At 42.0% G+C, this 15,372-nt stretch overlaps 1 protein-coding gene across 2 annotated transcripts in view; it reads left to right on the forward strand.

Moving 5' to 3' along the window:
- The window catches only part of ADAMTS17 (ADAM metallopeptidase with thrombospondin type 1 motif 17), a 170,356-nt gene that overhangs the window by 146,709 nt on the left and 8,275 nt on the right, over window positions 1-15,372 (forward strand). For both annotated transcript variants that reach the window (XM_083713075.1, XM_083713076.1), the window contains 2 exons: window positions 530-734; window positions 7,008-7,160. In XM_083713075.1, the coding sequence (XP_083569201.1) occupies window positions 530-734; window positions 7,008-7,160 (358 nt within the window). The remainder of the gene's footprint in view (window positions 1-529; window positions 735-7,007; window positions 7,161-15,372) is intronic.

The raw sequence follows: 15,372 nt of genomic DNA on the forward strand, positions 1-15,372 counted from the left end.
TTAAGGCACTTAAATTGCAATCAATTTGCATCACTTAACAGGTATACAGATCTAGCTCAAGGATTTGAGCTGCAGAAAGAGGGCAACACAGAACCCCCTGCAAGTTTAGTTCTGAGGTGCATTGCCTGTAAGGGGAACTAGCCAAGCCCAAATCATTCCTGTCTTTAACAAGGTAGGAGGACACTTTTATCTGGGCCCAAGGAAGAAAGGATTAGTAATATGCATCTAGTGTGCTTCAGTAACCCTGACATGGAAAAGAACATCAAGGTTCTTTAGGCTGTTGTCCTACATAATCTTCCACCACCAGGAAATTTGCAGTGGTTACCTGTGTCCAGATTTAAAGCCTCTGAATTCTGCATTAAATATGTTTCAAATAATAAAAAACTTGGACACAGGTTGGTGGGGCTTGACACCCACCCAAGGTAGGCACAAGAGGCAGTGATTGATGAGTGGCTTTGCATACAGTAAATGCCTTGTGCCTCAAAGGGCTGTGTCCCTATTGAATCCTTTTTCTCTCTTTTCTTAACAGGTGGGTGGCTGGGCAATGGAGCTCTTGCTCTGCAACTTGTTCCAAAGGCATCCAGATCCGAGAAGTGGCATGTGTCTATCAGCTGCAGAATGGCACCTATGTCAACACTAGGGATCTTTACTGCCTCGGCCCGAAGCCAACACCAATACAAAGCTGTGAAGGTCGAGACTGCCTTTCCATATGGGAAGCATCAGAGTGGTCTAAGGTAAAGAAGTCTTGGTGGGAGGAAAAGGACAGAAAATCCACAATAAAAACCCCAAATTGGAGTCTACTAAACATGAGCAAATCCTACTTCATGTGATCCATAATTAATTTATTTTTAAAGATAAATATCAAAGGGGCATTTTGTGGAAGTCTTAAAATTAATATTTTTTCCCAGGCTATTAAGAATCAGTGTTTTCTAGCCAGGATTAGCAAATGTGGTGCCCTCCAGATGTTGTTGGACTACAACTCCCAAATTTTTCTGGCCACTGCCTATGCTGGATGGGGCTCATGGAAGTTGTAGTCCAACAATACCTAGAGAGCAGCACGTTGACTGCCCTGATGTAGGTGCTTTTACATGCCCCAAATAGCACCTGCAGAAGCAGATTCACAGAATCCAGTTCCAGAACCTAGGGTTGGGACATATCCAATGACACCTCCTGAAGCAGCTCAAGTTGGTGGGATTTGCCCCCATGCATCCATACTATATCAAAAGATGAGTTTGAGTTCACAAAAGCTTATGCCATTATAAATTTGTTCGTCTTTAAGGTGCCGCAGGAACCTTTTATTGTTTAGGTGGTTCAAGAAGTACATTCCAGAATTTTCTTCAGGTCAGCAGCACACCTATAACACCATCCAGGGGGTAAAACTAGTCACCACGCAACAGAGCCAAATGCCCTAGGTGTATTCACAGAGTCGTTTTTTCAACACACAGTGACTCTGTATGTATTAGGAAAAGCAGGCAGTGATTGATGTAAGACCAATATTAGTAACACGGGTCCAATACTTCTCCCCACTGTCCCAATGTTCTTCTGCTGTGTATCTACCAAAACTTGCTATTTTGCCTTGTTTGCTCAAGGTTGTGTCAATAAGTCTTGTGATTGCTTTCAGGAAAATAGATTTTAGGAATATCGCTGCCAAGAGGTTATTTCCACAAAAGTAATATTGTGACTTTTAACAACATTGAGTCCTAGCACTAGCTCTGCATAGTCTTTTACGGTGTAGTTCATATTTTGCAGCTGACATTATTGAGTTCCTATCACCAAAACTTTTAAAGATGTTTTATGGCTCTTTCACAGGCTTAGAGGGGTGAAGGATCAGCTGAATGTTTAATATAATGAGTGCCTTGATTGCTTTCGGACTCCTGTCTAAATTAAATGACCAAAGCTCCTTAATTAAGTGTGTGCATGGCATTGGGTTTCAGGCTTAGCCAACCCTTAGCTTCTAAGTATCTGCATCTTGAATTTGTTCCACAAATATGAATTGTGCTATGTGAGAGATTCATCAGCTAAAGGATCCAGCTAAACCACTTCTTTGCAATATATGGTTTTTTAATAACGTTAAAGTGAGAGGTGTGTTTTCCTTTAATCAATTTTGTGTCTTGATTGGTAAATGTAAACCAGTTGTTTTGTTAAAAAAAAGTCTCAGATGGCACTTGCTGTTAATTGATCTAATGCTGCATGTTGCTGAGAAGGAGAATAATTGTTACATCATTTTAAGTATATTGTACATGGTTAATACAGTTTACTTGTAGCATGAATAATCTTAAAATGAAATAATAATCTCAATGGTGCTGGTGGAAATTCCTGTATATTTCATATGAATTGCTTTGGGGTTTTCTGGCGGCCAAACTTGAATAAAATGCAAAATATAATCTGGTTTTTAGTCGAACTATTACGTTCCTAAATCATAAAGCAAAGGTTCACTTTCATTGTGGAGAAAAATAATGAATTCTTACTTTAATGGGGCACAGTAGCAATTTTTTGAGATGATGCATTGCTCCACCACATTCAGTGTACTGACATATATGAAGAGGAATGTGTGGATCTGGTCCTACTTTATATAGTCATTAGTAAGATTCCCTGTTTCTGCTTTTCAGGGCCTTTTAAGTTCTGGTTATGTTTAAGGGAAAGGGTCATAACTCAGTTCCTTGCATGCTGACAGCCCTGGTTCAGACCTTGGCATCTCCCATTAAAAGGATCTCAGGTTGCGGGGCTGAAAAAGACTTTTGTCTTGACTACATACTTTAACAAATGAAATGCATCAGCCCTGCTACTACCAATCTGAACAAATCTGCTTATACTTCTCGTGCATAAACTTTGCAAAAGCCAGACAAGTTTCCAGCAGGCCTGACTTGTCACCCCAAGTGTCAGGCACAACTCTCCGCTTGCACACATTTACACAAGAGGGTCTCATCAGGATTCCTTTCCACAGTTCAGAAAATGTATTATATTGTAAGTCACTTTGAGTTGGTGTTTTATTTTTTTAAAAAGCAACTCATAAGTACAATCATGGAAAAGAGAAGAAATACCATGGCCAGCTCCATAGATTAACAAAGCCGGGCATTTGGCAAGGCCCTAAGACTATCAGAAGGCCCACTGCCCTCCCTGCCTACCATTCTTATATTGCACAGAATAACCAGTAAGATCTGATGCAGCAAAGGAGAATTCTCAGTTTTCATGTCCTGCCTCTTCTGACTTGAGGAGACCTACAGAGGGTGCCGTGCCCAAGGACCAACAGAATCCTGGAACCAACATTGCAAGGCTTAGAGTTCAGATAAGGAACTCAATCAGAAACTTGTGCCCCAACATTTTCTGCTATACTGCAAGGCATTTTGGGGCACATCTTTGTTATCATATGCTGAGAATTTTCACATTCCCCAAAATGACACTTGTTGCGCCCAGTGATTACAGTGCAGTCTGGCTGCTCCTGATTTCCTGTTTTAGAGGAGAGACTAAAGCAGCTGGCAAGCCTTTTGAATCCTTTCCTGTCTTGTGTTTTAATGCTGCTCCACAGCACCAAGTTATTCAGCCTCTCTCTCTTTTTCTGAGGATGGTTACAGCCGGCCACTCATTTCAAGACACAGCTGTTGAGTTTCAGCATCCTTGCAATCTTAAGGAATCTTTCCCAGTAGCCAGCAGAATTCTATTCTTGCTTTCACACTATGAAGATGTTACTTTCCATAAGGGGGTCATGCAATGAGCAGCCATAAATTAAGTGGAAGACTTCCCAGATTTTCTTCTTCTTCAATAAGTCACTTTGCAGTTGCTGTGAAGTATTTCAAAGCATGTCTGTTTGCTTGCCAGCTCATAAACACTTGTCATTCATGTCCTTAACAGGGTCAACAGGTCATGACTGCCTGGATTGTATTTTTTTAAGACGATTAGACAGGCATGCTGAGATCTGCCCGTTTATTGTAACGTATATCAAGTTGAGTCCTGTTTCCATCCTAGACCCCCTAAATAGAGAAACTTATTGGAGCGCATTCAAAAGATCTCATGGAGTATCTCATATCTCCAACTATTTATTCAGTGTCAAGTCCACAGTTTCTTCTGTGCTGATCCCTTGAAGGGTGTGTGTGTGAAGATTGATGCTCCAGAAAAAGCTAGCATTTTTATTAGGACTGAGCAGTTTCGTAAACATTTTCCGCAGTGTCAAAAAGCACCATAACTGCTTGGCAATGTTGCTTACTCGCTTATTTGACAAATATTATCCTGAATAGTCTTTGTTTGCCTTTAGTGACATCATCATATTCCTGATTGGCTAGAAATACTCATGTGACTAGGGCTGGAAGCATTACTCTCTCTCTCTTTTCATAATAATTTTTATTAGTTTTCAATTAGTCCAATAATAGCCTTATTATAACAATACCAATTATAATACAATTATTAATACTAATTGTTCAACATCAAATTATATAATTTAGATAAAGTGCCCCCCCTGCATGCTAGATTTGATGATTTTCTTTATTTCTGCATTCCAAAATCTTATTCATTTCAATTGCATTCCAGCCATAATAATAATCCCCTATACAACAACTGCAATATTAATAACTCCTATTTGTGTGGATGCATCAAATGATTTGTAAAACTACAAGTGAGGAACTCAAACTATATACTTGTTCTTCCTGTGTGTGGAAATTATTCTGTCCATGATGTTTCTTCCTGTCCTTGTAAGATGTTACATCTTTCTTCCCCCTGTTGTTGCTGTTATCCGTCATGCCTTTGGTGAAGCTAATATCCCATTGTGGTTTCAGAAATTTATCCATTGCTCTGTCCCGTGCTTCACAGACTCCTTTCATCGTTCCTTCCAACTCAAGATATATAAGCAATTATACTTCCAATTAAATTAAATTAAATTCCATGTCCTCTTAGCGTTATTCATTTGACTTCGTAAATAATAAAGGGGAAGAGTCAGCTCTAAGTTTCCATCATAAACCTTTTGCAAAATAGAGTTTCCCTCCCTTTCCCCCTTTTTTTTACACACACAGTTCCATTTGATGTTATATTCCATATTTATAACCCAATTTCTTCCATCCTCGCTTGTACAAATACAATCTGAACTAACATTCAGAGGAGGGTTGCCGAATCATAAATGTAGAGAAGAAAACTTTAAATAAAGAAACCATAGGCTCCCCTCCCTCCCCACCATCTTGCACTGAATGAAGTCTTATCCAAGTTCAAACCTTAAAGTCCTTGCAGTTGGTTTGTTCCGCAGTTTGTGATCCCATCTCTTCTAGCACGCGCCTGTACTTTAGTCAAATTAAGCTGCAATTAACAGGAGAACCTCTGCTTCTTAATGGCGGCTTTGGAAGGTTTTCGGCAGGCGAAGTGCTTTTGCACTCAGCGCCTCCCTGCCCCTCACATTCCTTGCTGGAGCGAGAACCAGGTACCGAGACAAACTGCAAGTAAAGCATGTTTCCCCACCCCCTCCATCACTGGGGGGAATTTGCAAGGATAATTACCCTCAACCATCCTTGCTTTTCCTTTGCCAACAATCTCCCGCTATCGTGGGGGAGAGTAGAACCAGAAGCCAGCATTACTCTCATTCTTAATGTGTTGTATTCGCCCTCTGTGATGTCAGCATGTAAGCCAATCTAGTTGGCTGCATAGTGTTGTGACCTCACCGCATTTAGTATATGAGCTTTGACTGGCTAGAACCATCCTATAGAATTCTCAACCGAAAAATAAACAAACAAAATACCAAAAAGCAGAAGAGGGAAACAGGGAAAACAAAGTGAATACATTGTGCATGATCAAGGGTATGGGTGAAAATATTTTATCTCCCTGCCCCAAAGCTAGAAATTTTAGCCGGAAAAGCGGAACAGGCAAGCACTTAGCACAGTTCTACATTTTATCTTGATGGATACATTGATGGATTTTCAGTGTATGTGGCAAGACAAGTAACATAGTCTTTGGCAGAAGAGGAACTGCGGCAGAACGGATACAGTACTGCATGTGACAAATAAAGGGCAGAACAGAAAACAATGCTTCTTACATCCCTAGTTGCATGTAATTATGTGTTCAGGAAGGCCTATGCAAAAGCTACTGCTTATGAGTAGGGGTTTCGTGTGAACAGGATCCCTGATCGTATACAAAACCCCTATGTAGCAAGCAGGAGCTTGCACTGTGCATAGAACCATGTGCACATGTGGTTGTTGAAAGAAGCTGTGACATCGGGGGTAGAGCTAAATATTCAGCCATGTTCCACACTTTCCCCTGCTAATGCCCTACACCAGAAGTTCACAAGCTGATCTGTAGCCCACCGGTGATCCATGAACTTCAATGAGGTGGTTTCATGATGTGTCCACATTAAACATTTATGTTGGTTTTTATGTGTTTTTATTGTTTCCTTTATGTCACAGATTGCATTACAGTTTGAATTAAAAATGTCGCTCACCATATTTTATGTCTGAAATATTATTAAGCTCAGTTTTCCTTCCAATATTATCTGCCAGTCAAACTAATTTAGAATCAGCTCTGGTGTGTAGCATACTCTTTTCTTCTTCTTCTTTTGCACATTTAAAATGAAGGTTTAACAACTGTATTGGTGAGACTTAGAGAATGTATTGATATCAGTGCTAGTTGTCTTCATACACACCATACATTTAAAGCATGCACACACACACTGCAGCGCACTGGGAACTGTAGTTTGCTTCTCACAGGTTTATAATTCCCACCCTTAACAGATGGCAGTTTCCAGGATTCTTGGTGTGTGTGTGTGTGTGTGCTTTAAATGTTCTTTGAAGATATGCTGTGTACATAGCCTTGGATGGATGATGGCTAGAGTTCATGTCCAACGTCAATCTCCCACCAACATGCCCACAATCTCCCAGTCAAAATTTTATGAAGATTCTTGTGAGAAACATTTGGGAAAGCAGAACTCTTTACATCTGAAACCACTTAGGAAAAACTTGTTGGCAACAATAGATTTTTGCTCCGTTTTCGTCCAAGTCAGTTTTCATCAACAACCAATGTTTGTGCCCATTGCTTTGCAGTGCTCGTCCAACTGTGGGCAGGGGAAGAAGAAGAGAACTGTCACATGCACCAACCCCCAAGGGAAGTGTGATTCAGCCACTAGGCCGAGGGATGAGGAAGAGTGTGAGGATTACACGGGCTGTTATGAGTGGAAAACAGGAGACTGGTCCAAGGTAAGGCCATTCTTTCAGCCCTGTATGGAGCCTTAGTTCAGTAGAGCAGATACGGCCACTGGTTATCTCTTAGTGACTGTTAACTTTTAGAGAGACCACAAGTACATGATGGAGCACATCATTTCCATCCAGAAGGTCTGCCTGAAACCCTGGAGAGCCCCTGGAAATAACTCTACCAATCTCCATCTGTTCCACCGCTGTTGCTGCCCACTGCCATTGCAGACATTCTTCTTTGCTCATCTTAACTCTGTTTTCCAAGGGATCCCTCCTTGAGAATTCTGGTATCCCAGGATGCTCAGGGTGCAAGAGGCTTCCATGGTGTTCTCTTGGCCCAAAACAGCCACAGAGAAGCAGGTTTCCTACACAGAATGGAAGGTGTGTTAACAATATTGGGCTGGGTGGACTAATGATCCGAGTCGGCATAAAGGCAGCTTCCTGTGGCTCTAAGCCCCTCTACATTTCTTGCTCTCATGTTTGCAGAGGGAACTGTATACACTAATCAAACTGAGGAATCAAAGCTTTCACATGTAGTGCAATATAGCTAAGGAAACACTATTCCCATTGTCTGAGCCAAGGAAATCCAAGGTAAATCAAAGAAGCATGAGAAAAATGTAGGAAAATTCAGTTTAGCTCTGTTAAAACTAGGATTGCAAGCATGGATGGAATCTTCAAGAACAGGGTGGAGACATTGATGGCGTGCCCATGTGAAATTATGCCCCCATAGCTGCTTTATGGTTTCCAAACTCTTGATACTGTGCCCATGTATTATTAGCCACTGAGCCAACGAGAGGAAGCTGTTCCTCAAACACCCATCTAGTTAGGAGGACTTGAAATAAATTCTCACAATAGTTTATTGTCACTTCCAAATTCTCAAAGTGGGATTGAGCCTACCCCATTGGAACAGGAATTGGTATATTTGGACTGAGATCAGCAACATACATATAAGGCCAAGAAGCCACATTCGTAAATGGGTCTACGGACGACATTTCATTGTTGTGAGGCATGCTTGTTACTTGAATATGTTGGGGATTTTCCTTTTGCAGAGGGTGGCTGAATAAATGAGCAGTGAAGTAACAGGAGATGAGCCAAGAGGGAGAGGATTAAAATATGGCTCCCTCTGTGTGAATTGGTGGATCTCTTTAAGATCTTTCCTTCAAGGCCTAGCAGAGCACCTTATAAGAAGGCCATATAGTTCAGACGTTCTAGCTTTGGCATTCTGGCTATGCTGAAACACTTACTGGTGGAGCTGCAGTACAAGCACATCCCTGGGGCTTCATAGGATTCCTTTATACATGGGCAGTATGTGACCATATAAATCTGGTTTTGTGGAGTCAAGCAAATGTTAGGTTAAGAAAGTAGAGACTATAGTTAGTGTCACAGATTTACACCTTTTTGTTTCAGCTTTAATTCCCAGGATCCTTTGACAGTTTTGGTGCTGAGAATTCTGTGGTAGAAAGCCAAAAATTATCCCTTTCCAGAATGCAGTGCGGACAAATATTCTGTTAATTTTTCCTTAGTGTATATCAAGTCCCTTTACATTACTAGATTCCATGTTTTCACAAGGAACAGAAATTTCCCAGGAATATTGTATTCTACCTTGGTCATATAAGCCTGGGGGGATATTTAAATACTTATTTTATATATCAATGCATCTATTCCTAGACTTATCCTCAAAATACACATTTTTGTATGCATGTCTACACCTTTTTTTTGAGCCAAGATCCATATTGCAAGATTTGAAGAAGTGTCAAATCTGATGGATATTTGTGTTAATGTCTGTGCATAGTCTGGAAGCTGCAAATTAGGTCAATTCGCTTAAAAATGCAGTCTGAACAAAATTATCCCCCATGTCTAGTTAATAGACATATCTTATCTTTGCCCACCTAATGGTCTTTGAACAGAGAAGCTGCTTATTCCAAAAGAACACTCAGAATGCAATTAAAAGCAGACAGGCTCTGTGGCTTCACCTTAGTTTCCAAAAACTAGAGCTGAATTATGTTGTTAGTGACTGAATTCTAGCAATAAAAAACAACCCACCTAGTCCATTCTGGGTGAAATTTCCACTTTTGACCATTTGACAGCAAGGGTGTTTGTGGTCTCAGGTGGCCAAAGTAAGTGTGACTATGGGCCCCTTCAGGTTGGTGTGTTATTCTGGGTATATTCTGCAATAATTATTGACACTGACCGAGGGTCAGTGTTGTATTAATTCTGCTTTGTTACGTAGTTATTCTACAATGCTTCCCTACGTGACCACATTATTGCTGTCCACAGAAGCTGATGCACAACAAAAGGGGATCAGTAACCAACCGTAGAACATTTGTGATATGAAAAGTTATAGGATTTCAGTAGGAAATTGCAGGATATGCACTGATTGGAAATGAAGCAGTATTACTGCCCCCAAACCTCTGCAGGCACAAAGAGCATTGAAAGCAGGGTCATGTATGACTGCCCTGATAGCATCATGAGCACAAATCATCATATGTACAATAAAAAAGGATGGCTGGAGGGGCCCTATATGATCTTGCATCTGAGAGAGGGCCTTCTCACTTATTCACTCCCTGCTAAGCCAATATTTAGGTCGCACTGAGAATTTCTATCACCAAATGTTTGGAATTTTGAACATTATATTATTCATAACCTGGAACATAGAACCAGAAGGGCCAGCCAATATAAACAGCCACTGTGTATTAACAGGTGAAATAACATTTTTTGAGGCTTACAAAACAAAAACCCCTCCTCTTCAGGCTATGAATTGACCATAGAGTCTATTTTTCAGAGTGAAGCATATGAAATAGTTGCAGTGCTCTCCAGGTTTTCCCTTCGAACTGTCATAAAGCAGGATTTGAAAAAAGTACAATGACTGACAGCTGTGGAACTATGGCAACCAAGGATGGTGCAACTGGCAGCTTATGTTTCTTTCATTTCTGGGCAAGAGTGGAATTCAGCTGATACTAATTCACTGAATTAGCCCTTGGGGCCCTCAAATAATTATCTAAAGCCATCGGTCTCCTATTTCATACTGAAGCCTATGGGTGGAACCCAATGGCTGTTGCTTTGCTGATGGAACACATCCATCAGCAGAAAGAGGGAGGGGGCCATTTTCAGTCATTCCTCCTCCTTCCTGGCAGATAGTCTATATCTGGCTGCAGCCCCCACCCAATCTGTTCTGGAGGGTTAGGGGACTATCCAAGAAGCCATTTGCATGCAGCCTGCTTACAAGCACAGCCTCGAGAGCAATGCTTATCCAGGAAACTACAGGGCATACATCTAGTTAACTGTAAACATTTATATATAGCTTTACAATGTTAAAAGTGGTTCACATTTAACCGCCACCCTATAGACAAGTACTATTGTCACTGTAGGATCTTGCCTCAGGCTAGGGGTGTAAGAAGGCACAGATTTCTGTTCTAACCCATGTTCATTGCATGCAGAGCTGTGTCCGTTCCACTGCAGTTTGGCTTCTGACAAAAGCTATGTCATGCTGTCTGCTGTGGCGGAATTCTATATAATTAATTGCCATGAATTAAATAATTCCACGGCATTCATTTCCATACAAAGGAAACACAATGCAAAAGCGGGGGTGGGGGTACACATCTTCAGTTTTGTATCACTTTCAGACAAAAACAGCACCAGCAAATACCGATCATGTTCTCTGGATTGATTTCTGTTCCGGACGTGGGACAAATAAGCAAACGTCATCCATTTCCACTCACACTCTCATTTCCATTTCCACTGGATTTCTCCACCAACTCTGCCTAAGGACCACCTAGTAATTTTCATGGCAGAGAAAAGAGTTGAATCAGGGACTTTCCAGCTGACAGCTCTGAGTCTTATCAGCCCACTCTGCAGCACTACTAACACTTTGCTACTGCTGGAAGACTTTGCTTTCCCAGAAGACTGGAGAAGGCAGAGCAGAAACTGGCTCCCAGAGGCAGAATCACAATGTGCATTTATTTACTTATTTCAAGTAGGAGATAAATAGCTATGTATTTAAGGCCAGCCTATGATAAGCAAGCAGCCCCCTTCTTTTCCCCCCTTGCTGGGTGGCGAGCATGGGAATCTGGCAGAATGCCCATGTTCCATGCCCCCACTCCAAGCTGGGAAACGATTCTTACTTTCCATGTCACACACCTGACTGGCAGTGCCTCTCCACCAGGCACCCCGGGGACCCATATCCACCTGGAACACATTTTGAAGCATCAGCAAGAACTTGGCAAATGAGAGAGCATTGAGAAGGCTCCTGCTGCCGCTGCCAAGTCATGTCACTCATGATAAAGTGCATTTGAAAAATTGCCTCTAGCCACCTGCCCTCCCCTGACGTGAGGAGCTGCCAATTGCCTCTTCGGCATCCTTGTTTCTGCAATCCTGGCTGCAGGTATCCATCCCAGTAGGACATGTGAAACCTGGGGAAAGTCTCATTTCCTGTTAGAATAACCTCTCTTTTGTCCCGTCCCCCCAAGATGTCTTCTATGCGGGATTATCAGTCATCCATCATTGTAGGAGTAATGAGAGACTTCTAATTGCAACTGAATCATTTTGGCAAGATCAAGTGTAAACCATATTCTATAAAACCAGGGAGAATAAAGAGAGAGAAAACAAAAGAAATCCAAGGTACGCAGCGGGGAATTTTATTAGAAACAATCTTTCTATTAAACTGTATTACAGATTACGTTCTGTTTTAGCTGTTGCCACAGGTATAAGAGCTATCATGACACAGAAGCGAAGATACTGGGCAATAAAACAGAAAGGCCCCATTAAAACATCACAAACTTGTAGCCTTCACCAAAGCCTCTTTGCTCATTCTCAAGTCAATTTTTTTCATGCAGACACCCATTAAACCAGGGGTGGGGAACTCCTATCAGCCCTTGCAAGTATGGTCCAAGGCCTGGGATTCTGGGACTTGTAGTTCAGCAACATCTGGAGGGCCACAGGTTCCCCATCCCTGCATTAAACACTCAGTTCACATCCAAACTATACATTTAAAGCACATGGCTTCCCACAAAGAACCCTGGAAACTGTAGTTTGTTAAAATTTATGGGAATTGTAGCTCTTTGGGGATAAAATACAGTTCCCAGGATTCTTTGGGAAAAGACTTGTGCTCAAAATGTGCTTTAAGTGAATGGTGTGGCCGTGAGCCTAGCCTCAGCCTCCCACATCTTCTGTAGTATGGAACGGATAATATTGCTCAGGGGAAGAGGATATTGATGTATTTAGTAAAATTGGGTAAGTGAATGCATAAGAACAGGAGAGGTGTACATGGTCAGGGACTGCAACTACATACTGCTTTGAAACCACAACCCAAAATGATGAGATGCAGCCGTTGCAGGCCTCTAGGTCGATTGGGAAGTGACAAGGAGAAATTCCATTGGATTAACTTAAGAAAAGTTTTAGTTATAGGTGGGTTGAGCCAAAATACATCTGATAGCACCTGTCTGCAGATTACAGGTGATATTGTGCTGTTTAATCATGCCCATCCCCCATTTTACATACTGGTTTGTTTTTGGAGCAACGATGAAATGTTTGCAAAGAGATTTTGAGGAGGCTTTTTTAAAAAAATACGAGACACAGCCAGCCAGACATTTAGAACATGTGATTCTTCAGCCCATGCCAGAGGGCTTGTGCAGATGGAATCCTCATGGACGCGTACAGATCCTCTGCGTACTGCTCAACATGCAGATGTTGCACGTACAAATGTCGCCTGCAGAAATTTCTGGTGATGCAACAGTTGGGTTTGCATTCCTTCCTGCAGCTCTTTGCAAGATTTATTATTGCCCCAAGAAAGAAAGCAATAAGGTGATAAGGTTGCCAGAGCTCCTTTAGGGAGAGCGCACGGGGGGGGGGCAGGGAGGTGGAATTATCAGTAATGTTAGATGATCAGATCTTCACATTTTCAGATGCTTCATTTGTAAAGGAATTTCACATTGGTATCACCTCAGACTGGGTTGCTTTGTGCAAAGTGGTTCTATGACTACATGCTAGAAATTAAGACAAGGGACTTCAGGGTCATCGCAACCATCAGGAAAAGTCACCTTTGCCATTGCAGGAAAGACTTATTTCCACTGCTGGTCAGTTGCAGTTTTTGTGAACGGTGCTTAAGTGTGGCTGGGGCCACAGTGCAAAAGGGGAAAGGGATGGGGAGGGAAAAGGAAAAATTAAGGCACCAGTTCTGATAATGATCATCTGGGATGGAAACTGTTCAAAGAAAGAGCGAGCCAAAGTTGGCCAGCAGAGCCAATGGAGCAGGTCAGGCTTCCCATCTCTCCCTCTGCTTTAGCCTTTCATGTGTTCGTCTTACCAACTGCATCCCCCTTCCCCTCTCTTCCTACTTTGGCATACGCATACTTCCAGGAAGCAGATGGATTTATGTACTTGCCATCTCGAACTCTCTGCTCTTTGAAAATGGTGAAGTCATTTTTAATTACACGCAGAGATGAAAATGCTGGCCCCATCTTGTTCTCCATATCACCTGGACTTAAAAAAATGCAGCTTGGAGGCAGTTGGGGGAAAAACTTGGTCGGTGGATGCCCCTTTGCATTCTACAATATACTTCTAAGATACATTTTTTTCTCACCTTGATGTAATTTATTCCTTTTCCCAATGTTGAACTATTCCCCTTGAATTCAAAAGGCGTTCCATTTCTTACCCCCACTGGAATCAAACAAATCATTTCCTTGACACAAAAAACTGAAAGTTGGTTTTTGACAAGACTAGGGACAATCATTATATGGCTTTGGTGTTTCTTTCCCTCTTTGTCCTTTGCTGTCTCCCCCCCCCCCCTTTTTTTTTTTTTAAGCTGTGAAAAGTATGTATCTTAAAGTCTGCTATGACTACTTAGATTGCAGCTCAGGTGACCTTGGTGGCACAGAGTGCCTTCCATCAGGTTTGATTGGTGGCCCAGCTGTGCCTCTGTCTAGACAGCGACAGCCCAACCTCTGTTGCTCAAGCTCTGGTAACGTCTAGGTTAGATTACTGCAACATGTTATACGTGGGGCTGCCTCTGAAGACTGTTCAGAAACTTCAGCTGGTGCAGAAATCAGCAGTCAGGTTGCTCACCAGGGCATACAACACCAATCCTGGTCCAATTGCGCCAACTACCTATTAGTTTCTGGACCCAATTCCAAGTGCTGGTTTTGAGCCATATAGCCTTAAACAGGTCAGGACTGCGATACCTCAAGGACCTCCTCTCCCCATATAAACTGACCCAGATCCTGCCCATTGTCTGTGTTCCAGTAGTTCTGAAATTATGATACTAAAAATAGTTGTTGGAGTTGATTGAATGTTTATGAAAAAAAGGTATCATGTACTGATTAATGCTGGAAGCTTTAGTCCAAATTAATGGCATGGGCATGCAGGACGTTGATTTTGCAAATCATCCTTTCAAGATCCAATCCTTCATTTTAGGGTATGAAACTACAGCCATGTTCTGTCAGTGAATGATTTACTGGAAATCTATCTGCTACATTCAAGTCTACTTTTCTTTCAGCTTTTAAAAAGAGTAGGATCATTAGTTGAGAAGGGAGAGGGGAGCAGTTTTATGCTTCGTCACATCTAAATCACTGGACCTGAGGGAAGCCTTCCTGATGCATCAGCTCTGCCCCCTGGCCCAGCCCGTATCCAAACCTGCACCCCCATTTGCCAATCCTGGGTGCAGGTTTGGATCTGGCTCCTGATAGACGCTGCAGGCTTACGCCCCCGCCGCCCATCTGGACTGAGCATTGATCCTGAGCCACCTTTGTCGGGGCTTTTGGAGGAGCCTCTGCCATCCTGCGATGCCACCACACCAAGAGGGTGAGCAGACATGCCACTTCACTCCACCTGATACCTGCTCCAAACAAGAGTTTTCCCAATATATATCTACCCCAGCATCCAATGCCAGTTGCAAATCTTTAATCTTTAAGTAGAAGGCCCATACAAGTCATACTACAGCCAATGGGTTAGAAACAGGCATATATACATCCTGCCAGACTAATCTTACCTCATTTTTAAAAATTGGATTACTAGTGTAGTAGATTGTTGGACTGCTGTGGACATAATTTATCTTGATTTCTGTAAAGCATTTGGCTACAACCCTCTTTAAAAAAAGAAAAAGAAAGTACAGGTATAGGGAGGTAGGGAATATCTGGCTTAGCTACTGCAGAATATTATAGTTCAGCACAAGCTGAATATGTGTCAGCAGTGTAATGTGGCTGCAAAAAGGTGGAGCTAATGCAAT

This window comes from Podarcis gaigeae, assembly GCF_964106915.1.
Source record: "Podarcis gaigeae genome assembly, chromosome: 14".
Taxonomy (NCBI): Eukaryota; Metazoa; Chordata; class Lepidosauria; order Squamata; family Lacertidae; genus Podarcis; species Podarcis gaigeae.